Below are 23192 nucleotides of genomic sequence, written 5' to 3'. Positions count from 1 at the left end.
GAAGACTGCGGAGTTAGCAGCTCTTCGTCGGATGTTGTAGATAACATCGGAGCTCCAAAGGAGCAGACAGTGAGGGTGATACCGGACAACGCGGAGTGTGTGTTCACCCTGGTTTCACCGAGAGATAGAACCTTTGTACAGAGGCGACTGCGACGCTGTATGCTGGCTGCAAGACGCCGGACGTCGATCCTGATCCAGGGTGTGTCTACCGTAGACGATGGTGCACAGTTATACACCCTCGTCATTGGTATGACGGGGGAGGAAGATGGCGCCGTCCGCCTCGAGGCTATGCCTGCGTTAGATGCTCTTCTTGAGCTGGACGAGAAGTCCCTTGAAGATTTCGGCAGTGCCTTGAAGGCAGGCGATTTGTCCGACGTGGTCATTGTACGACTGGACGAGGAGATAAACTTGCCATCGCTTCTGGGTGAAGCTGTCTTGGAAGACACCAAAAGAGTGCTGAACTCACGGATTGGATCGTCAATTCTACGGGATCCCTTGGATTCGTATTATCCTTTGGTAAGGGAATTTCACGACGTCGTCTCCAAAGACCCGCCTTCGATCCAACCCCCGGACCGAGGTGTGCGTCATAAGATCGACCTGGTTCCGGGAACTAAATACTGCGTAACACGCCGAAGTCCCCTGCTCAAGGAGCAGTGCGACGTCATTGACGCATTTTTTCCGTGCGAAGCTCGACGCAGGAATGGTACGTGAGAGCAAGTCTCCCCATTCGACACCCATGCTTTGTGTTCGGAAGCCGAACGGCAAATGGCGTATCGTTCATGCTTACAATAAGCTCAATGTTGCCACCATTTCGGCACAGACGCCAATTCCTAAAAAGGATGTTCTTCAGAACAGCATGGTGGGATGTACGAAGTACAGTACACTCGACTTGGTTGATGGTTAATACCAATCGCTCATGAGAGCGAGTGATATTCCTCTGTGACGCAATTGTTCAGGCCCCACCGGGCGTATGCACAAACATGCTTCAACGACGTCTACATCCACAGTAATAAGGGGTACGGGAGGATAGATGTGGAAAACCACATCGTTCATTTGAGAGCGGTGCTCGAGAGCATGCGCACGAATACGCTGTATGCTCATGCCGATTGGTGCATCTTCAGCGCGGACGAAATTTCCGTTTTAGGGAGCTTCATTGGGAAGCGTGGCCATCGAGCGGATCCCGCTAAGGTTAAGGCCATTGTGGTCTGGCCGGTTCTGAAGAACCAAAAGGACTTGCGCAAGGTGCTTGACCTCGCAAACTACTTGAACAAGTTTAGCGCAAATTATGCGAACATGGCACAGCATTTGTTGAATCTTCTTAAGAAGCATACGGAATGGTGTTGGGACACCAAGAGGCGGGAGACTTTTGAGAAGGTCAAAGACAGCCTCCTTCATGCAATTATACTGGCGTTACCAGATTCCGATCGTTCTTTTAGTGTCGCCTGTGAGGCTTCGGACTTTGTCATCGGCTGTGCACTGCCTTAAACAGGCACCAAGGGGCGAGATCGGGTGATCGCGTTCTAACTTTGCCAACTGAAGGCTGCGGAACTACCCAGTTCATGACTTGCGATGAAGTATGTACTTGTCAAGTTCAGGGTGCAGCTGCTTGGCTTAAAGCCGTTTGTGATCTACACAAATCATGCGACATTAGTCACTGCAACTCAGTCACCTCACCTCTTGCAGAGAATGGCCAGGTGGCTTTCATTCTTTGCGGAATAAAACTTCGGGGTGAAGTATAAGCCAGCAAAGCATTCTGCTTTGAATGATGTGTTGTTACGCAGACAAGACTATGAGCTTGCTCATATCACGACGGTGATGTTGTCAGTGACGGATTTGATCCGCGTCGCATACACGGGTGATAGTATGTGTGAAGCGCTGCTACAGGCTGTCGGGAGCAAGGGGTTTGTAAATTCGAACAAGAAATTGTCGGCGTTTGCACGCACGGTTACACCGATATTCGTTTAGTAACGGGTTGCTATATTATAGCATCACTTCAACGGATATACCACGAATTGTGGTTCCTCATGGTAAGAATTTGAAGTACTGTATCCTCTACGAGGCCCTCGACATCTTGATATTGAAAGTACGTACAGCTCCAAGACCTGCTACTATTGGTGGCCCAAGCTGTACAAATCGGCGAGCTCATATATTCACACGTGTGACACGTGTCAAAGGGTGAAACCCTCTTCGAATGCGGCGGCGCCGCTGTTCAGTTTACCGGTACCCTTCGGGTGTTTGCGGTCGATGAGAATGGACTTTGTTTGGCCTGCCAAAGGACTCAGCAGGCAGCACGGGTGTTGTGGTCTTTGTTTACCGTTTGTGCAAGATGACTCATGCTGTGGTGGTGCCGGACACCATCGACGGTGTGGGGACAGCAACGCTGTTTTTCGATCATGTCTCAGTACGGACTCCCGGAGTTAATTTTATCTCATAGAGACCCACGCTTCACTGTGCAGTTTTGGTTCTCAGTCTTCCGGGAGCTGGGCACCAAGTTGGCTATGTCAACAAAGGACTATTCGCAGATCGATTGTCAGACTTAGCGAGTGAATCGCGTCGTTAGAGGCATTTTTTTGCTGCTTCTGCGCTGAGACGCCGAAGCGCTGAAGCGCCATGTTGCCATTCGTAGAGTATGATCTGAACAATGCAGAGCATTCATCTACTTGCTCAACGCCGTTCTCCGCGAACGGGCTTGTTAATCTTCGCATCCCGCTGATGCTGTCATCCCATGGCTCAGAGCTAGCTAATGTCAGCCCCCACACCATCCGCGAAGAAGTCGATGACTTCCTGTCTACCAGACTAAGTGTCCTACTTCACGTTTGCGATGCGATTACTGAAAGCCAAAACATGCAGAAAAGAATAGGTAGATGGAAGAAGCATAAGAAAAGTGGACAACTTTGAGGTCGGAGACCTGGTTTAAAAGCTTTTTACACATGCAAATTCAGCTGTCTTTAAGACAAAGCTTCGTCCACTGTTTTTCTGGACCGTTTACGGTTGTGGCCAAGCGAGGCCTTGCGTATACGCCGAACCTTTCAAGAAGGATGCGCACCCACCCGGTGTATTATGGGGGCTTGCTGAAGTCGTACCAGGGTCCGGTGTAAGTAATCGCGGATGCGTTGTCGCCGGGGTGGCACCCAAAGGCGCTCGGCCACCCGGAAGCTAAACCAGCGACTAGTTCTGAGCAGGCGCAAGGTGCTCCACCATCGCACGAAATGACGTGTTCGTCTGCTCGACGGTAAGAGCCGCTCCGACAGGTCGGGAAAATCCTTATGTAAGGCAGCCTGTGCACAGAGTGCTTCAAGGTCTCGAGGTCTTCTGCACAGCGGTAGGTGACCTCTAAAAAATGCTCGGCGGAGTGCCGGTGACGACGGTCTTTGTCCTTCAATGCTTGAAGAGCATCGCGAGTCACTAAACGGGGATTGACCAAGTCGTCATCATTAGCCGCCGACTCTGCTTGATGAGAATGGTGATCTCCACAATCACAAGCAACGCCTTGTGGGTCGACGTCGTAGACAGGGTTACACCCAATGGCCTATGAAGTGGCGTGAATACCCAAACTTCGACAGCTCGTGGGTGTTTGAGGTGCCACTTCGGCAAGACTGCTCAGACGTCGTTGAAACTTATGATCAAAAAAATCATGACGCTTTGCGTTGTCGTGTGTCCCGCGCTTCTTGGCAGTAGCCCACAAAGCCGGAAAGGCATGAGCTGAGCTCAAGCAAAATCCCTGAGCTGCTGTGGTCGTAGACTCACCCGTGTGCAAAAACACAAAGCTCGCAGGAGTGTAATGGATTGTTCTATATATCACAGGGCGACAATATGCAAGACGTCGTTTGGTAAACTCAGATCTAAGGTGGCGCTCTACGCGCACGTCCACTTCCTTATGGCTTCGCTGTCAGGGGACAGCGAGGAAATTTTCCGGAGATGCTGCATCCATCGCTCAAAGAGCTCCTCATCATCTGCGCGGTTTTGCCAGGCATGGGCATCACAGAAATAGTCCGCGTTGCGGATAAAGAAATGTCTCCTTTTTAAGCTCGAAGTCATACGCGGTACCCGTTCATTGGGGTTTCTTGTGGTACCGAAAAGCTTGCTCTGAGAGCTTTCCGCTTATCAAGCTCAGCTTGTATAGTGGCCGAAGGGCCGACTACGTAGACGTTTAGCGATCGAGTGTTTTGCTTCAGTAGCAAGATCCGCCGAGCGGAAGCCTTACTCCACACGAGGGTCTAGGAACGAATGTGAACAAGGCTGGTGTCTACGTGCATTACGCTACAACAAATTGCAACGTTCACAAATTCCTGGAGGCAACGGGAGTGCCAAATCGTTGCTTCAACTGCTTCATGAAAGACTACCAGAGTATAACATAAGGCCCCCAAGATATCTTGAAGTGAGGGTCAGGCGTATGGAAATCCAGTGGCTTCCCGACCGTACGGACGACCGCTGAAAACTCAGTTCTGAGACAAAAAATAGATCATGATTAGTAAAACGACACCCGACCGCTTTTCGAGTTGCTGCGAGAGTTATATCACAAAGAAGAGCTACGAGAAAGACGGGCAATAGTGCATGGCTGTGATGCTACGCGTGGAGCACCCAATCGGTTGATGTTTGACACGTTGACTGGTAACTAACTTCTGTGCTTCAGGCCAACGGACAGAACCCGAAGGCATATGTTGAAGCATCACGCAGCTCAAAATCTGAAGGTTGGCAAGCTTTGCCAGAAGAATTTTAGGCACTTGAGGACAGCAAAGTCTGGAACAAGATTAGGTTGGAACGTTGTCACGTTCTTAAAACATCGCCATATATAAACGGATCGGCGGAGGTGTCCGCGGCGCATGTTAAACGAACGAACATGGTCACAATCTTATTAAAACTCTTGAGATCTACCCAGCGGCATCTAATTACGAATATGTAGGCCAAGCCTTTTGCTCGTATTATCACACGAGCTACAAAAGATTTTGTACAGGCAAGATAGGCAAGATAAGCAAGTAGGTAAGAAGACAATGAAGTCAGATTCTGCAGTCGAGTCTCTTAATGCAGAATTTTATCAGTTTGTGAGTTGCATCAGCGATGCGGTTATTGAGTTGGATGTCTATTTCCATGATCTCTTAGATACGGCATCCATAGCTATAAGCGTCGATCAGTTTGTTGCGTACTTGCAATCATGAAGATAAGGCCGTAAAGAAGTTTTCTGTATTTGAGTTTAGCTTCTAGATAACGAAATAGCGATGGATAAGTTGCTTTAGGCTGCTCAGGTCAAGCGTCGGCAAACATCAATTGGTATGACTGCTGAAATGAAGTCATTTGAACAGCATTCCGCTTATAAAGTTGTATAAACTCGGAAGTCAACAAATACGTCTCTAAAGGCTACATTTAATAGTCAATCTACTGGTGTATCGATGGACGACCTAGTATTAATCATGACGCTTCTTCTTGGTCTTTTATGATGCGTTCTAGCCCAAAAAGCAAAAGTCAAATGTGTACGTACCCTCCCTGTCAAGACGTGAACTCGTTGCGATCGCAAATTCTCTTTTTGACTCATAACTTTAGGAAAAGCTTTCAAAGCTTCGATCGCTGTGGGCGATGTTCTTATCACTACTAAGCAAAGCGTATCGCTCACTGATCCGGCAACAATAACGGAGCTTCTCTGGCCAGAATCACGGCAGTCCTGTTTCGATTGGAGGTCAGGTCCTCTAATGAGATTATGTAGAGTGACTGACCAAATCCGGAAACAACTATCTGCACCTTCTTCATATATTACACGGTGATGACGTTCTTCGTCAATGCATCGATATAGTAATTGCCACATTTATTGCCCGTGTATTGTTTTGTAATTTTGGCAGCTTGAGTGATTTGTAATAATACGACACTTCAGCATACATCAGAATTTAATGCGGCTTCACCTAGTCGTGACCTGAACGCAATAATGCTAATTGCCAGTAATCCTTGGTGCTGAATACCACCTTGGGGTGAGAGCATCGATCCCTCGAGTACTGTACCTCATGTAGCACGACCTCCACAAGGTAAGACATAGAATATTTCTGTAGATCTCCTTGCACCTGATTAAAAATGATTTACTCTTTTTAAAGATGGTTTGACGATACTTCGGCAAACTCGTCACTATATGTTTTTCTGCCTAGATCGTTGGGATAGGTCGTAAAACGCAGATGCTGATACGGCAACATCTAAGTGAACCACTGGGCTGCTTTGCAGCTTAACAGTCATATTTTAGAGATAGCTTAGACTCACTACTTTGACGTGCTTGAAGAGCTATCACTTCCTGTACCCCAATCGGCCCTTGCAATACGGAAGCTGTACCTGATATTTAATGGTCATCAACCTAGGCCATGAAATCGGCTGGGTGTTCGCGCACCCTATTATACTATCAATGAAGATGATAACTGTCTCTAAGTGCAAATTTTAAACCATCTTAGGAATTGCAGTTCCTGATTTTCTGAGAATCTTTGCAAAGTCTCACTTGTTTCGACGAGTGAAGAAGAACTTTGTACGCCTGGATAGGCGGGTTAAACTCCCAAACTCCCAAACTCCCATGACATATTCTTATCGACTCCCCATGCATGAACGTCTATTTTAATGGTGGTACCTATTTGTCGATTGTACATCGCACGAAGAGGGTTTGGTGAGATAAAACGCGCGGCATCAGATCATGACCGCATATTTTACCATCTTAACATTTTCAATGCAGAATGACAGAGGTCTTCATTTACCTGCCCAAACAAAGCTGAACGCATAGATAAGCGTCTTTACGGAGGAAGGCAGTTGTGCATCCATCGACGCTTGGCTGGAGCGTTCCAAGGAGGGGCCTCTGCAGCATATTCGCATCGATTGTAACGGGTCGACGTGCACTTTACAAAAAAAAAAGCTTTGGCTCGCAAAGCCGCGTTTATAAACTCACAGAGAATGCAGCAAAAATCCATATGTTCATGGTAGATGATTTCTTGACTAACACATATTGTTCTATCAACTCTGATTCTGAAACTGTCTTTTTGTCAATGTGCGGCTCGCAGTAGACGCGTTCTTCAGACCACTCCTTTCCGCAATCCGTAATCTCCATAAAAATGGTATTCAGGTTCTTTTGGACATTTACAGATACACCAAGTGTAAGTGTATCTCGAAATTTTTTGTAATGGTATGAAAACATGTGTACCAAGATTAAGAACACAAGACTGCAATACTTGCCCATTTCACCCTTGACCACTAAAATATTGACCACATTATGCTCATAATCATATTGTTTTTTTATAACATGACTGCTCCATAGGCAACCATTGCGCCTTGAGTTCATCCTCACTCTCCACTTTTTACCGCGCCTGGTCTTACGAGCGTAATTGCACCGGGGTCTGCTTTGGTGTACCAAATCAAATGACCCAACAAACTCTACCAAAAAGCGGTCCTTTCGGCTGACGCGTTTGATGGTTTTCTTGCTGACGATGCGGAGGAGCTCTACATGAGACCGGGTCTAGCGACCATCCTCGAGTCTCGACCAATATCCTATACTCTCACTCTATGACGCACGATGTAGCCGGGTCTAAACGAAGAAGGTTTTGGTGTACTCAGCCTCCCCGCTCTATCTCGAAATTCGATCTCTTTTCACTGGCGGGAAGTGTTTCGGCATCTAGTGGTCGAAAGGTAGACGGCGTCTATCTTGTTACCAGAGAACAGAACCTAGCTCAAGCAAATTAGTTTGCTTTACGGCAATTGCAAGAGTCACGCCGTCTCTTGATCAAATCACGTCTTGATCACGCTATTAAGCCTTCGATATGCGCTCAACGCGGTGGTTCGGATCCACTCCACGTCTATGTATGTGGACCTCCCGCTCGATTCCTTAGCAACACAAGATCGAGAAGTGGATCCACAAGTGCGTTCATGACCCACATGCCATCATTCTCGAGAGATTCTCTCTCCGCTTGTAGCAAATACAGTTGGGAAACCCCGTATACCATGAGGAATGTACCTTGGATTTTAATCACTGCCATAGTGTAGCTGAACTTTATTTCTGTTTCTGTAACTATCATGAGGTTCAGATACTAGCTATCGAGAATCATACGTCTGCTTCGAGCATCAAAGTATGTCTAACTTTGCAAAGTTCAATGCACAACGCGAACGTCAAGGTGGCAGCCCATGACATTTCTCACTTCGGGAACCTGCTGTTTACACCCAGCTTCTTTTCATGAGAAAATGTAACAGCAACCGACGTAGGGTCCTCTTAACCGCAAAGTCAGTTACCATCCACGTGTGAGAAGCGCATATAAACGGGCGAACCTTCCAATATTAAGTGAGATAAAGTCCGAAATGCGTAAAGTTGAAAGCGATCATCGCATCAGGGTAATCCCTCCGAAGTACAAGGTCAAACTTCCTCAATTTTTCCGACTGAGGGAAACAATCTCACCTCAACAAGAATTGGTAACAGCTTTAGCGAACTGCCGGACAAGCCCAAGCAGTTCACCTAAGGGTTGGATGCCCCTTACACATTAAGAAGTGCCTGAGGAGGTCACCTCCCCCCTGCGGCTGGCTCTCGTGAGCTCTATCGGTTGTGACCTTATGTCAACACACTCTGAGAGTCACGGTGCGCGTCCGTGGCTGAGATCAGCCAGGTATTATATTTTCATTCTGGGCTGTGTCATTGCACCGACTGATTTGGGGTACCTTGCACAATACAAATTGTACCACTGCTAGCTATTCACCTCAGACCGGCTCGTAAAATATGGATCCTGATATGACTTCAGATAACACATAGAACGCTGGATGCGTGAATTTGATTAGGATATTCGGAGTATGACTCACCTGCATATATGAATGGCCAGATGTAGCACTGCCACAATACATCCTACAGACTTCGATCACTGCATGTGTATGTAGTTTTATTGCATTCAACTAGACCTGTATCCCCACAGCATATTCGGTGTGTTCTGTCTGCCTACGATTGCATCTGTTTATTTTCGCTCTCAGCCATAGCGTTGCTAACCCTGCGCATAACGTTCACTTGCGTCGTGATAGATTCACTGATTCTGCCGGGTTTGATCGACACCATCCCCAACTTACTTCATGGCGGTGTTTGACGCACCCGAGGGCTGACAAATCATTTATGAAAATGATACCAAAGCTGTAGAGGAACATTTGCGCTTTCGACGGCAATTACTTTCCAGTACCGCGGTATCTACGCTCAAGAGCTACAGAGGCTACCCTTGAAAAAATTAAGACCTTATGTCCAACGACATGCTTGCAAGTGGTCAGCGCTTTACAATCCAATCAAGTGTCAAGCACCTAATTAACTAGGCGTTCGATCCTTAGCATTGATTAATGAGTCATGATGTTCTACAGCACATCATTTCTAAGGATTGTCGCTCGCGCCCAGACTGTGTCTTCATTTAGCTTGTAATAAGCACGCTCGAATCGCTTCTCGTAATTTCCCTTACTGCCATCGAAAATTGGCGCATACCAAACTGGCTTCGGACGGAAGAAAATGTTATAACGTCAAACGGTTTCTCGACATGAGCCATCGCCGTTTGACACAACATTAACATCCGAAAACCAGGTCAAATTTAAAAGACACTCCTTTTATCGGGATTGATACGCGTCGTGGTTCTGTCGCACCACGCCGTGATACTTCCTTAAACAAGGGATAGGTAAGATTGAAAGAAATCTTTGAGAATAGCTGTCACACTCCTCGCACACAGTGTTCTATGAGTGTAATGCATGAAAATAACCCGAAACAAACAGTACCGTTTTATTGACTTTGGCGTCCTACGATACGTACAAATTACACCGAAGGATTCTTCTTCCAGCATTTTGGCGTTATTGATAAAGGCAGTGGAAGACTTTCAGTCATAAGGATACCCCAGATACTCCATTCACGAGTAAATTTTTTTGCCACTTACCCTTCATGCTAATTTGCTCCGCGCGGTGTGCCCGCGACACGGGAGTATTGACATAACAGTTCTGTCACATCGTGGCAAGAATGAACCATCCTTCTTACCTTCACAACAAAATCATTTAACTTGCGACATATTGTCACCCTTGAACTCCACTGGCTCTGACACAGGAGGCTGCGATACGCAGTCGCTTCCGGCTCATCGGCTTTGGGCGGAAGATAATAGCTTGCAGTTGTTCCTTATCGTCTCTTCAAGGCTACACTTCCATGAACCACGACATACAGTCGTACTTTCTTGTATTGACAGATACACACTTTAGAGACTAGAATATATAATTGCATCATCCTGAGATCTTGGATTACCGCCGCTTCTATCCCCCGAGCTCCGCTCGAGGTACCTAGCAGTATCACTGTATCGATTTTAGATAATCTCTTGTTCTGCACGAAAAGCAATCGCAGATACGTGCTCGTGCTAAATGCGCTTCTAATTTTTGACGGAAGATGGAGCATTACTCGCCAACGCTTCATCAGGAGAGAAGTTCGTGACCCCTACTTCTTTGGAGTGCCAATAGGTTGTAGGTTTGCTGTATTTCTAGTAATGTCATCTCTTGACTGACGTCCCATTTACAATCCAGCTTCAGAACAAGACCTCGTCCAAAGCTACTAAATCCCCGAGCTTTATTAACAGACTCATTGAAACTTTATCAGTACGCACGAAGTTTGCATCTGTATTTGGCATCATTCGTGGGTAACAGACCCTTTGTATATCTCATACGAGTGCTGAGGCGCAAGATGCAGATAGTTTGTACTACCGGAGATGTGTCGTCGTAGAGTCCCGCGAAGCTGCCTAGCAGCTATGAGCTCTCTCTTCTTCCCCAGCATGGCTGAGTTCCGTGGCTTCTGGCGCGCTCGTACAGCTTCCATTCCCAACACTCAATCCGGCCCTCGTGGTATGGTAAAATCTGCTTCACATTAAATGCGACACTCACCACTCCTTCAAATGAAGTTGGGTGGACGTAGAAGTATTAAAAAATACCCGTTTTGAGACCCTCCAATTTGAATGTAGTTGATGCCGCCTTCGAATTTGGATCAGATGCCATTGCGGCGATCAGAGTGCTTAACACTTGGATTTGTACTCTGGGTGCTTATGATTTGATGAGTGTTGATATAAATGTGTTGTTGAGCGAAGCAATAGGGTACATTACATGATAAATGACACTTTTACTATAATGTACTAAAAATAAGCCCAGATGTCAGCGCGTAAAGCGAGCTGTCTAACCAGCTTTTGTTACCTTGATGCTTGAGTGGTACGAAAAAAGCGCTTATTAATTATCATGTGTGCTGACATGCTTTTAATTGATAAGGTCACTGGAAGTGATGATGTTTGTAACGCGTGTGTGGGGTTGGTCGCAAATTGTTCTGCTTATTTTCCTATTGATTATGTACTTGAAAACTAGCTACATACATATATACCATGCATTTTTACTGGACTACGTGTTCTTAAGCTTCCAAAGAGAAAACCGATGAAAGGTCACGGCCTTTTTGTATTGATATCACATCTTCTGAAATCTTTTTGAGCCCGCTAAAGTTCTAACTGGTAATCTTTAACTCTTGAACCGTTATCCTGGGTAACTCGGTACACGTTATACCATCAAGACAATACTCATTACATTCTCCCCCTGATGTCTTGTTACATCTTTTTTGGCAGTCTTGTGTTTTAGCAGTTTTTGTTTAGCTTTCTGATCAATTACTTGAAATGAGAAAGAGGTTTTTAGATTCGTCTTCAGAGTCCATGTTGCTTGATATTATATATATTTATGCCATTTCACAAACTTATTTTGCTTGAGATTGACGCTTTGTTTCTTCAGTGTTGCTTCGAGGATAAACAACTCTTCACCAGTGTTCATCAAGAATGATTGCTGTAGCGTTTAGTATTGATATTGATTTAAATTGTTCTGGTTTTTCATGAAATGTTCAGTCTGTCCACATTGAACACATCATGCATTTTCTGCATTGACTTTGGCGACTTAAGCTTCATGGCGTTCTCATTGATGACCTGAGTGATTTCGAATGGTCCAATGAAACGCGGTACCACTTTTGGATTCTTATTCTTGTCATTGTCTGAGCATATTTCAATGGCAAGTTTCTGACCGCTAGTAATACCATATTTCCAAGTTTGAAAGTGACGTTCGATCGTTTCTTGTCATAGTAAGGTTTTCTGTCTGGCTTGAGCTCTCTCTAGACATTTTTGCGCAACCTTGTTTATCTTCTTGCGATGTTCTGCAAAGCTCAAACCGTACTCGTTTGTCAGTTGGTTGGCGACAGGATCTCTCGGCATTCTCCCACCATTCATTTCGAAGGGTAAACATCCTGTTGAAATTGCACCAAACTTTGGTGAGCATACTCGATCGTTGGCAGATGATCTACCCAGTCTTCTCCAAAAAACGAAACTTGATAACGCAGTGGGTCCTCGAGTGTTCTGTTATAACGTTACGTAGCTCCATCTGCTTGTGCTCTACCACATGTCGTCATGCATTGCTGAGTTCCCATGACTTTAGTCAACGCTCTCCAAAAGTTTGAAATAAATTTTGGATCTCGATCACTAATCACCGCTGTCGGTAGTCCATGATGTCTGACTACATGATCAGAAAACTCTCTTGCAGTTTGTGGTGCACCGGCTGTTGTCTGAGTCGAAACATACTTGACTCTCTTCGACAATTTGTCAACAACAGTAATGATGGCGTTTTTGTCCAATCCACTTAAATTGTATACCAACATTCACTTGGGGCTACGATAAGCATTTACTTTCCGCTCGCTCCCAAATTGCTTGTCCTGTAGCAATTCTATGTCTCACAAAATGACACGTACAACTTTACATTCTTGTCTAGTTTATTCCGATAGTTCCATTTTGATACATTTAGCTGTGTTCGTCGATTTCCTGGATGTACGGCAATGCTCGGATCATGAGCTTGCGATATGATTTATCCCCTGAGCCTTGGATCGTTCGGTACACATAATCTCCACACCTAGTAGCTTGTTCTGAGGAAGTATAAACCATTTTTGAGTGTAAAGGCGCTCTCTTCTAAACTTTTGGAAAACAAGGTGGTTTTGATTATAGGCTTCCTTGAATCGTTCTTTTCAATCTGCATCTATCTCAATCATGCTGTATGCAGTCATCGTTGGATGATTGACAACATGACGCTGTGGCGTCCCAACCATTATTTTTTCGCTGGATTCCCTCCCCAAAAAAAGTGTGTCAATCATGATTTCCGTGTCACGATCAGTCAACCTTAACATGGCTGCAGCACGCTCTCTGTAGCTCTCACAGTTTTCTCTTCGTTTGAGATGTTCCATCGTGCATTCATGCATCTGGCAAATGATAAAACGAACTTGCTTTGACGGAGGTCAAGATTGTGCATCCGCTACAACATCCAGCTTTCCTGGTCTATTGTGCAATGTAAAGTCGACTTTTCCGTCAACATCAGCGTCTTCATAACCCACTTGCATGCCGAATTGTCTGCATATATGTCCAAATGCGTTCCCTGCAGATAATGTCTCTGTTTTCCCAATGCTAGTTGGATAGCTCATGTGCTAACCAGTCCAGTTCGTGTGGACTCAGCTTCTTTGATATAAAGGCAACAGAACGGTCGTTGCTGTCTGCATCTTGCTGCAAAATAACAGCTCCACAGCAGTATCCTGATGCTTCGGTTGTCACATTAAATGGTCGATCGTATTTTGGCAATTGCAACACTGGCGCTTGCTGCAATGCGAGCTTGAATGTCAGAAACACTTTGCACTGTTTCGTATTCAAACACCGTGTCGTAGACGGTTTTATCCGATCACTCAGTGACAAGCTTGGCGTAGTCTGCGGTAAACTTATTGTAATATTCTGCTAGTCCTTGAAAACTCAACAGTTCTTTGCAAGAAGTCGGCTCTGGCCATTACTCTCTGGTGCGAATTTTCGTCAAAACCACATGTAATCCTTCTTGTAATATACTATGTCCTAGAAAATCCACTCTCTCGGCTCCAGATTCGCATTTAATTGCTCTTTGTACAATTTTCTCGTCTCAATACTTCAATAACAGTCTTTAAATGATCCATGTGATCTTTATAGTTTTGGAAAATACACAAATGTCGTCCATATAAACTACTACAAGAGGGAACTTGTCAAAGAGACATCTCATGAGTCTGGATTATACTCCTGAATCCCATCTATACCCATAGGCGCAACACACTATCCATAGACTTCGCGATGCGTGCAAAACGCAGTGTCTTTTCTTGCTTCTGGAACCACAAGCATTTGGTGGTATCCTGATGTAAGATATATCACGTGAAGACGTTGCATCCAAACGTTCGATCGAATAGGTCGTCAATGTTCGGCAGGAAAATCTTTGGTTCTCCTTTTAAGAGGTTACATGACGAAATATTACCCAGCGAGTTGGCGTGTCTGCCGTCGCAGTCTTGAGCCATGTGGCACGTGAAGGCATATACCCCTCTGCATCTTATCTCGGCAGTCTAAAATATGTTTTAAATACAGTTACTGTTTGACAATTGAAATCATTTTGCACAAACTTATTCGATGATTCTTGCTCGACTTTTGTTTCGAAATGATGGAGTATTCTTCGATTTCGTCCCAGGTTTCAATGTCAGGCCAAACTTGACAGCTCGTTTTGGAGGCGATTTACTGGATATCTCATCTGGAAACACATCTCGAAATATATCCGGTAGTTTCTTCACCTCTGCTGGCATGTTTTTGTACTGTTTCGGATACAACGCTTATCTTCATCATCCATGCTTCGATCTCATCTTCGAAGTGGCTCTTTTTCTGCTCTGGCTACTTTTGCCCTTTCCCTTTTATCAATGTCTACCATTAAGAGCTTCTTCGTTTTCCAAAGTGTATTCGGATTAAGCAAAAAAAACATGGCTTTCCCTATATGATGTCATATTACTTATCTTCAAGGTCCCATTCTATCATATGCAGATTCTTGAAAGTCCGTCAATCAAATGTGAGTGATTCGCTAAACTCATTTGCCGCGCTTGCCTCAAAATATTTTCCATCAAAGTCTTCAATCCAACTTTCTTTGCTTCCAACAACGTTTTGACCAAATCCAGGTCGACATAGTATGTCTGTTGCTCTACAATTGATGAGGATTCTGACTTGTTTTCCATTCATCAGTCCCATTCTTTCCATCAGCATGCAAGACTTTGCTATTTTTTTGCGCATCTTTGCTTCCTCTTCGCGACCATTCACTTAACTGGTGTTCATCCTGAACACTTGAGTTTCTTCCTACTTTTCAGAGACTTCCACTTCCTTGCTTGCTTCTTGCTCAGCTACATCATTGTGTCTCACATATTCTCTTGAGTAATTGTTGTGCCCCATTGGTCTTGATTCGTTGTTATTCTGACGTCTTGGCTGCTGCACTCTGCAGCATAATGTCCTTGCTTTCCACAATTGAAGCATGTCTTGTTCTGACGAGCATTGTTGCTTTGCTGATTCACTCGTCTCCATTTCCTCTTCTCACAATTCCATTGTTCATTTCAATGTCGTCAGATTCGCGTTGAATCGTCTGTCTTTGAACCTCTGTCTGCTGTATCTCTTGTTGTAGTCTTGATTTCGCCTTCCAATATTTATTCCTAGCTAAAACCTGTGCGCTCTTTCAACCTCTAGCACAGTCTGAATGGCTTCCTCAACGGTGCTGCAATTTTACTTTTGCACCTCTTCTCTCGTACGCACTCTCAACCCTCGATTAAATATTGCAATCTTGTCACGCTCTGACATATCGATCACTTGGGAACAAAATTCCCGAATCTCCCAGCAAATGCTTGCAATTCTTCTGCTTTATATTGAATAACTCCTCTCTTAATCGCTCTTTTAAATCCGCTGGCTCAAACTATGGTTGAATTTCTTGCCTGAACTCTATGAGCGTCTCTGGCAGTGCTCGTGTCGACTGCGCACTATCCTGGTACCAAGCAGCGGTGAGTCCTTTAAAATTGGCTACAATCATCGCTAAACATCGTTGTTGCGTTTCTGTACTCTGCATCGGATCGGTATTCATCGCCATAACGAACGTTTTTACTTGATGAATTTACAAGCCCGCGCTCTCATCAATTCGTCCATAATATTTCGGCTTTGAGAGTCCTTCCGCTCTCATTTTGTTTCTCACTTCTCGCGGCTCTCTTTGCGCTGTGAATGCTTGTTAAATTGGATTTTGGGCATTTATCTGATTTGCTTGAGCCTCTACCAGATCAGTCATTATGTGAAATTATATGAGAATGGAACAAGCGTTTGCATCAGAGCATTGGAACAGCAACAACATAAGCGCTACTTGGTGCTTTTAGCCACTCGCAACATCAACTCGTTCTTTCTACCAAAGAAACACACATTTTCTCTACTAGTCAAAAAATAAGCGCGATAGAGGCGGTCTCGGCGACGAATTCTCTGGTTATGGCGATGGCGACGGTCTTTAGAAAGCAAGGACCAAGAAGTGCTGCAAAATGTAACGCGCGGTGACGAATTTAAAAAAGTGATCTTGTTTCTGCTTAACTTTCTGCTGGTTATGTACTTGTAAACTATCTACATATATAGTATATATATACTATGCATTTTTATTATACAACGTGTTCTTGATCTCCCAATCTCGTTATAGAGAAAACAGATGGAAGGTTAACGACTTCTCCCATATTAAATTCTTTCCGTCTGGAATCTCCTCGAACCTTGACGTAATCGCTAACTCTTGAACCGTTATCTCCGATAACTTGGTACACGTTACCATCAAGACATCACTCATTACAAAGTCTGTATTGAAGCGACGAGTAAATACGTATAAAACTTAATCAATTCGACCACAAATGTCTACCCCTTAGCCTTTGGAAAACCGTTACCAGATTTAGTAAGATATTTTGAATTGAGCTTACCAAGGCATAAGTAGGTTGGGCATACGAATCGTTTTGCCGCGGATTTTGGTAGGCCACACTGCTGCTAGCGCTAAACCATAAAATATGCTAGCGGTGTAGACATTGATTCCTCTTGCGCCTCTGTTTATGGGTGCTTTCACGGCCGTTTTGAAGACGAAGAGATTGGACGATGGCGGCGAACCTCGACGTCTTTGGGTCAACATTGCATACACGCACATGAAAGCTAAGCTAGTTTTCTCTTAACGGGTAGATAACAACGTCAAATGTGCCCGACACCCCTAACTAGCCGAAACATCTGTCTATTAAACGTTTTCTTACTGAGAAAGCTTCTTTTTCAAGGTATTGCAGATATGCTCTCATCCTCTTGCGCGACTTCCGAGCTTGGAAATTGCCATAGCGATGCGCTGTGGGTCTACAAATCAGGCCATCTCAGCCTTTCTCAACCGAACGGAAAAGTTTTCTATTTCTCGGCCCTCGAGTGTCCGGACGCTTAATATCAGCGGTCTCATAGTAGGACTCGTTTGCTCCCTGTTGGAAGCTCTTGGGCCAGTGAACGCCCAATCTTCAAGTTCCTCTGGGCAAGCGACTACCGCTTCTGGCTCTGTATTGGCAATTCTCTGATCCCATCAGGACCCATGATAGACGAAAGCTTTTCTTACGTTTTTTAATGAGAACAGACATTCATCAATTCATTTTCCGACGATACAAAACGTGCAGTCTTTTCACGACTAGGACATGAAATCGACCAACAAGTACTATAAATACAGCGCGGTTGCATAGAGCAAGCTTTGATTCTCCAAATTTGCGTTCGCAAACGCACAAAAATTGGATTGGAGAGTTACAGAGAAACTAACATCTTTTTCACTTGGTCTGCTATTTCAAGAGAATAAATTTAGGATTGACATAAGACAGGCTAATAACAAATATATGCGTTCTCTATCTGCTATCTTTATACGATGAAGGATCTCGATAAATACCGATATTTCGGCACCTATGAATTTCACAATTATACCATGTATCATGTAAAAATCGTACAGCTATAAAAGTAAAAATGTACAAAGATGTAAGTGTTAAATATGAAATATGACAGTTACAATGTGATCACCCTTTCGAAAACAACGATTAATAAGAGCTTATTACAGTTGTCTCGGGTGCTACATCCTGCAGTCTAAAGCTCCGGTGGTATCTTTAACGACAAGTAGTCCGAAGTGCAAGATGTTGCCGTACACCCTACATAGATTAACCTTTGACGTAAAGAGTCCGCATATATAAGCGCACAGGCGGTGGGTCTGTACACACCACTCAAAAGCGGAATAGATAGCACTTCTGTATGAGAAGTCCACTTTAAGCAAACCCTTAATATTCTTGCGCCTTGCCTATGGTGAGACAAACAGCCTGTATGTCCAACAAGAGCTAAATAGTCATGCTTAATATTTTGTTCAACCTTTTTCAGAGCCAGATCTGGTTTTCGCTCGAGAGCAAGGTGCGCTCAGTGCTGTGTTTAAGGCAATGGAGAGTCATCCGCAAAATGAAGCACTTCAAGCCGAGGGCTGCTGGGCTTTGTTAATTTTCTGCTTTAAAGATCTCAACTATGAGGAGTCGAAACTAAAGTGCTTAAGTGATTCTGAGCGAGAAAATGTTTAGGTGCCTTCTAATGCGATACGCACTTACAAATGCCAAGTACTATTCAAGACATTTGATTATGTTTGTCACGTGGAGTGGTGTCATTCTCATCCGTACCGTCTGACCTTTGTCGGAGAATCAACAGTGTTACATGTGCGTACACCATAATAGGTCACATGGCATTCATTGTATTTTGGGTAACAATTTTATCCTGCTGCGGTATGTATACCCTTGACTTCACAGAAGTTTTTTCTAGATCCAAGTAAATGTACGGTGTTTAATTTTGGTAGTGTCAGCGATTGCAAACCTGACAAGCAATTTAAAAAGAAAAAATGTACAAGACCTCCTTTCGCAACATCTTCCAGATTAGATGTATAGAGACTGTTAGAATTTAGTCTCTCTGACAGATTCTAAAATTTAGCTTAGGTACTGTACCCGATGGACCAGCCAGACTTCTACTGCACCATCTGCTACATCTAAATGGATATAAAAGCCATGAAAAACACGAAGTTTGGTATTTCTTCGCAGGTTTGGATGTCATGGTTACACTGTTCTGAAATAGACTCGTACCATTTTCCTTGACTACGAATGGGTGAAAAAGAACAAACTCGATTCTTTCCAAACTGGATTTTTTAACTACTCAAGCCTAAATGCAAAAAACGGTCGTAGAAATTCATTTCGAAATTAATCATGTATTCGCACTTCCCTCCAAAACCTCAAGGACACTCGCCGTCTGCTCCCCCCATCGACTACCGAAATCATGGGTACCAAGTAGCCCATCAGACCCCTCCCGAAGATCGGCGCGGCTCCTTTCAAAGTCACACCCAATCGCAACCATTTGCGTCCCTGTACCCGGACATCGGACAGCACCACGCACCGTCGGCTCCTAATAGAGACTCATTTGTTCAGCAGCCGTATGCTTCTAACAATAGCCATCATACTTCGAATTTTGGTGCGAGTTTTTACTCTCAACAACCGCCCATTCAGAATTCTAGGCTTTCTATGGAGTCATCACAACATCCACCAGCTCCTTTTTTAAGAGATATGTCGTTGCATGGTGGGTCTGGACCTCTTCAACTTGAAAATCTTTCTTCGATGAGAAACAATGTGGCGGCAATGCCGAACGGTTTGGCTCCGACACCTTCCAGTGTCGTAGAGCTTCGATTTCGGTGCCGAGGATTGAAAAGGTCCGATTTTTTGAGCCAGTCAGATCCATTTATTGTGGTATACATGCAGGAAGCTCAGCACAGAGGATGGAGCGAAATTGGCCGTACAGAAACAATCTACAACACGGCCGATCCGAGATTTGTCAAGTCTTTTCAGGTTGATTATTTCTTTGAAGAAGTTCAACGATTGCGAATTGAAGTGTTTGATCGAGATAGTTCGTCGGAAAGATTATCTGACCACGATTTTCTCGGGTGTGTAGAGATAACAATGGGTCAGTTGATGTCTTCTACGGGGCAATCCGTTGTGCTAAAATTGTTGCAGCGCGAAAAGAGTAGAGAACATATACACAAGTTATCTGGCCACGTAGTTATCGAAGCGGAAGAGGTTGCAACATGCTCTGAATCAATTAGTGTCCGATTTACTGCCTCTAAGCTAGACAACAAAGATGGTTGGTTTGGCGCATCAGACCCTTTTTTGAATATCTATCGTCTACGGGATGAGAGATCTGACCCATTTGCAGCATCGTCGTGGATTTTGGTGTGGCGTAGCGAAGTTATTATGGACAATTGTAACCCAAAATGGCGTCTTGCGACCATAAGTGTACAAACTTTGTGTAATGGCGATTTGTCTAGGATGCTAAAGATTGAATGCATGGACTGGGAAAAGAGTGGGAAGCACCAGTTTATCGGTAGCTGTACGATCAAAGCACTAGAATTGGTAACTGGAGAAATTCGAAGCACAAATTTGATAAATCCGGAAAGGCAAGCAAGAAAGGGCAGAAGGTACAAGAATTCAGGCGTACTGATCATTGAGCAGATTGAATTAATCAAGCAGCACACGTTTGTTGAATATTTACGTGGTGGCTGTGAGGTCAGCTTGATTGTTGGCATTGATTACACGGCGTCAAACGGAACTCCGTCTGATCCATCGAGCCTACACTTTATAGGCGGAAATCATCAAGGCCAGATGAATGACTACCAAGCTGCAATTACTGCAACTGGTGCCATTTTAGAGCCTTATGATTCGGACAAGCGATTTCCGGTGTATGGCTTTGGAGGTTTGGTTAACGGAGCTGTGAATCACTGTTTTCCATTAACATTCGATCCGTATCAGCCAGAAGTGGAGGGGATCGGAGGTGTTTTGAAAGCGTATACCGATTCCTTTCAATTTGTGCAGCTTCATGGTCCGACAAATTTTGCTCCACTCGTACATCAGGCTTCCGCTATAGCAAGATCTTTCTCTACACAAGCAGAACATGGTGGTCGAGGAAGTTTGAAATATTTTGTGCTTCTTATCGTTACGGATGGTATCATCATGGACTTTCAGGAAACAATCGATGAATTAGTGCAGGCGTCGACGCTTCCACTTTCCGTAGTGATTGTTGGAGTAGGAAATGCTGATTTTAGTGCGATGAGCGCCCTCGATGCTGACGGAAAGGTGCTTATCGATTCCAGGCATGTCAAAGCTGCACGAGATATGTGCGTTTACTTTGTTCTAACTATATTAAGGTATCACTCATCTTTAATAATCTTTGGTGCTTTTATTGTTCATTAGCGTGCAGTTTGTCCCTTTTAACCAGTTTCGTCGCAACCCGGCGCGTCTTGCAAAGGTATGGATGGCTTTCGATGACCTGTCTATTTTTAAGAGGCTAATTCTTTGGTTTGTCGGCAGGAAACTCTGGCCGAAATCCCCACTCAACTGCTGCAATTTTTTAAAATGAAGAATATTTCGCCGCGCACGCCGTTGCAGCGCCAAGGAACCAGCTACTTAGTTAATAGTTCAATGAGCACAGGAATGGCTGGTGCACTGGATGTCGAGGTCTAACACTGTGCATCACAACAAAATATTATTTAAATTTTTATTTCGCGGCATGATTTTAGTGATCAATCCACGAATGCGTGATTAGTATTATAATTTTTGTGAAAGGCAAAAAAGTGTATTTGATTAAGACCCTTGTTCGACGCATGCTCTGTCGTAGGAGGTTGGGTCTCCATATTATTTAAAACGATGATTGATCGACTTATCTGTATTGTGCATAGAATCTCTACGTAATAAATAATCTTGATCTGAGATAGTTTCTCATTAAAGTATTGCAGCGCTTACTATCCTACGAGTAATTGCGTGCATGCCATCACATTTGAAACGTGTAAGCATCGACAGTATAAACTTCGCCCACGTCGACGTTGATTTCATTTTTTTCTGCTATAAATTGTGTCTTGCATTAAAATGACTCAGCAGTTGGTTGCTTCGAGCGAAAATTTTAAACTACCAATTTGTCTTGCAGATGCAAAAGAGCAGATACAAGAATTATAATTGTTTTGATAGAACGAACATTTCGCTAGGTTCTACGCTATACAAATCTCCGTCATGCCTTGTCGTAAGAAGAAGCCTTAAACCACAAGGGTTGCTGTCTATATTTACCAGAAAATTTGAGCAGACGGATTTTGAAAAAAATTGATGTAGAAGATTATCCAACACAGCGAAGCCGTGGGATTTGAATGTAGTGTTATAGCTCATTCCACTGTCTGATTGAGGTGGTCTTGCCTTTCTAGATTTCGCTTCAGTCGTTAAGTTAGCTTCAAGTATCAAGAATTATGTGCTTGACAACTTTATCCAACAAGGGGCTTGAATATCACTTGGAATTAAGTTTGCTTCAACTCTCTTAAAGCCGGCCCAGACTGTTGAGATTTAAATCTTCGCGTGTACACAGTTGCATAATCTATCGTAGATCTAGGTATTTAAAGATGTTGTATCGTCATCGGGCTATTTTTACCACAATATGTTTCCATGAGTAGATTGTGTACCATTTGCTCGATCATCTTGTACGGCTAGATTTGGTATGTCGAATCTGCAAAATTTGCGTAGATGTGCTTATTTAAAACCAAAAAGCGATTAAGATTTGCACAGCACACTTCTCATCTAGGCATTATATCATGCGTCACGATCTATATTGGTAGGTAGGAAGTTCACATCGACGGCATCATCAAATGTCTTTTGCGCACATATTTCCCGTTGCCATAAACAGAATATCATGAATACAAGACCCCATACTATGAAAAGACCTCCCGAATCCTCAAACTACAAACTGCATTATAATGTACACAGACATAACACAGTTGTCCAGAAGTAATACCGAAAAGAATTATCTTGATAGAGACTGAAGACAATATGGTTTATGATACTCCAAATGAAAAGATAGTTTCATTGTCCGTAATTGAAGGTTGCATTATCATTGAAAGTTAACTTTTAATATTAGGTTATAATTTAGATAGCTCTGTCGAAGTATAGATATGCCACTACCAATTTTAGTGCTGTATATAATATCTAATATAGTCAGTATTAATTTTAGCTTTACATCAAGTTAAAATGACATTCACTATTCAGGTCGAGCAGGTCATTTATATCTCATTGCTCAATTTACCAAAACTGCATTTGTGATCTCATTCTTGCAGACGCGAGACGTGCTGCTCAAGACGAAAACGTAACATATGACCCCTGTGGATGAAGCTTCCTTCCAGTCTCAAGCGGTGATCCGATTTGATGCCCCTTGAGATACTTTGAGCCTATCGATATGATCGTGCACTTTCAAATGAGTGTTAGAGACGTC

At 43.9% G+C, this 23192-nt stretch overlaps 3 protein-coding genes across 3 annotated transcripts; 1 reads left to right on the top strand and 2 right to left on the bottom strand.

Annotated features, from left to right (window-relative positions):
- Window positions 1-5429: 5429 nt before the first annotated feature.
- PHALS_12484 (uncharacterized protein) lies at window positions 5430-5797 on the bottom strand (the record flags this gene model as incomplete). The annotated part of the gene is made up of 2 exons (XM_024728042.1): window positions 5430-5441; window positions 5477-5797. The coding sequence occupies 2 exons, from the start codon at window positions 5795-5797 to the stop codon at window positions 5430-5432; spliced, it is 333 nt and encodes a 110-aa protein (XP_024578558.1).
- A 1133-nt stretch (window positions 5798-6930) lies between these two features.
- Window positions 6931-7192, bottom strand: PHALS_12483 (uncharacterized protein; the record flags this gene model as incomplete). The annotated part of the gene is made up of 2 exons (XM_024728041.1): window positions 6931-6951; window positions 6989-7192. The coding sequence occupies 2 exons, from the start codon at window positions 7190-7192 to the stop codon at window positions 6931-6933; spliced, it is 225 nt and encodes a 74-aa protein (XP_024578557.1).
- Window positions 7193-19108: 11916 nt separating this feature from the next.
- Window positions 19109-21409, top strand: PHALS_12482 (copine-like protein; the record flags this gene model as incomplete). The annotated part of the gene is made up of 3 exons (XM_024728040.1): window positions 19109-21063; window positions 21140-21194; window positions 21257-21409. 3 exons carry the CDS (start codon window positions 19109-19111, stop codon window positions 21407-21409), a joined length of 2163 nt encoding a protein of 720 aa, XP_024578556.1.
- Between the last annotated feature and the right edge of the window lie 1783 nt (window positions 21410-23192).

Source organism: Plasmopara halstedii (assembly GCF_900000015.1).
Source record: "Plasmopara halstedii genome assembly, contig: Scaffold_614, whole genome shotgun sequence".
Classification (NCBI taxonomy): domain Eukaryota; phylum Oomycota; class Peronosporomycetes; order Peronosporales; family Peronosporaceae; genus Plasmopara; species Plasmopara halstedii.
The sequence above is the reverse complement of the archived record's forward strand: the minus strand, read 5'-3'. Positions and strand labels throughout refer to the sequence as shown.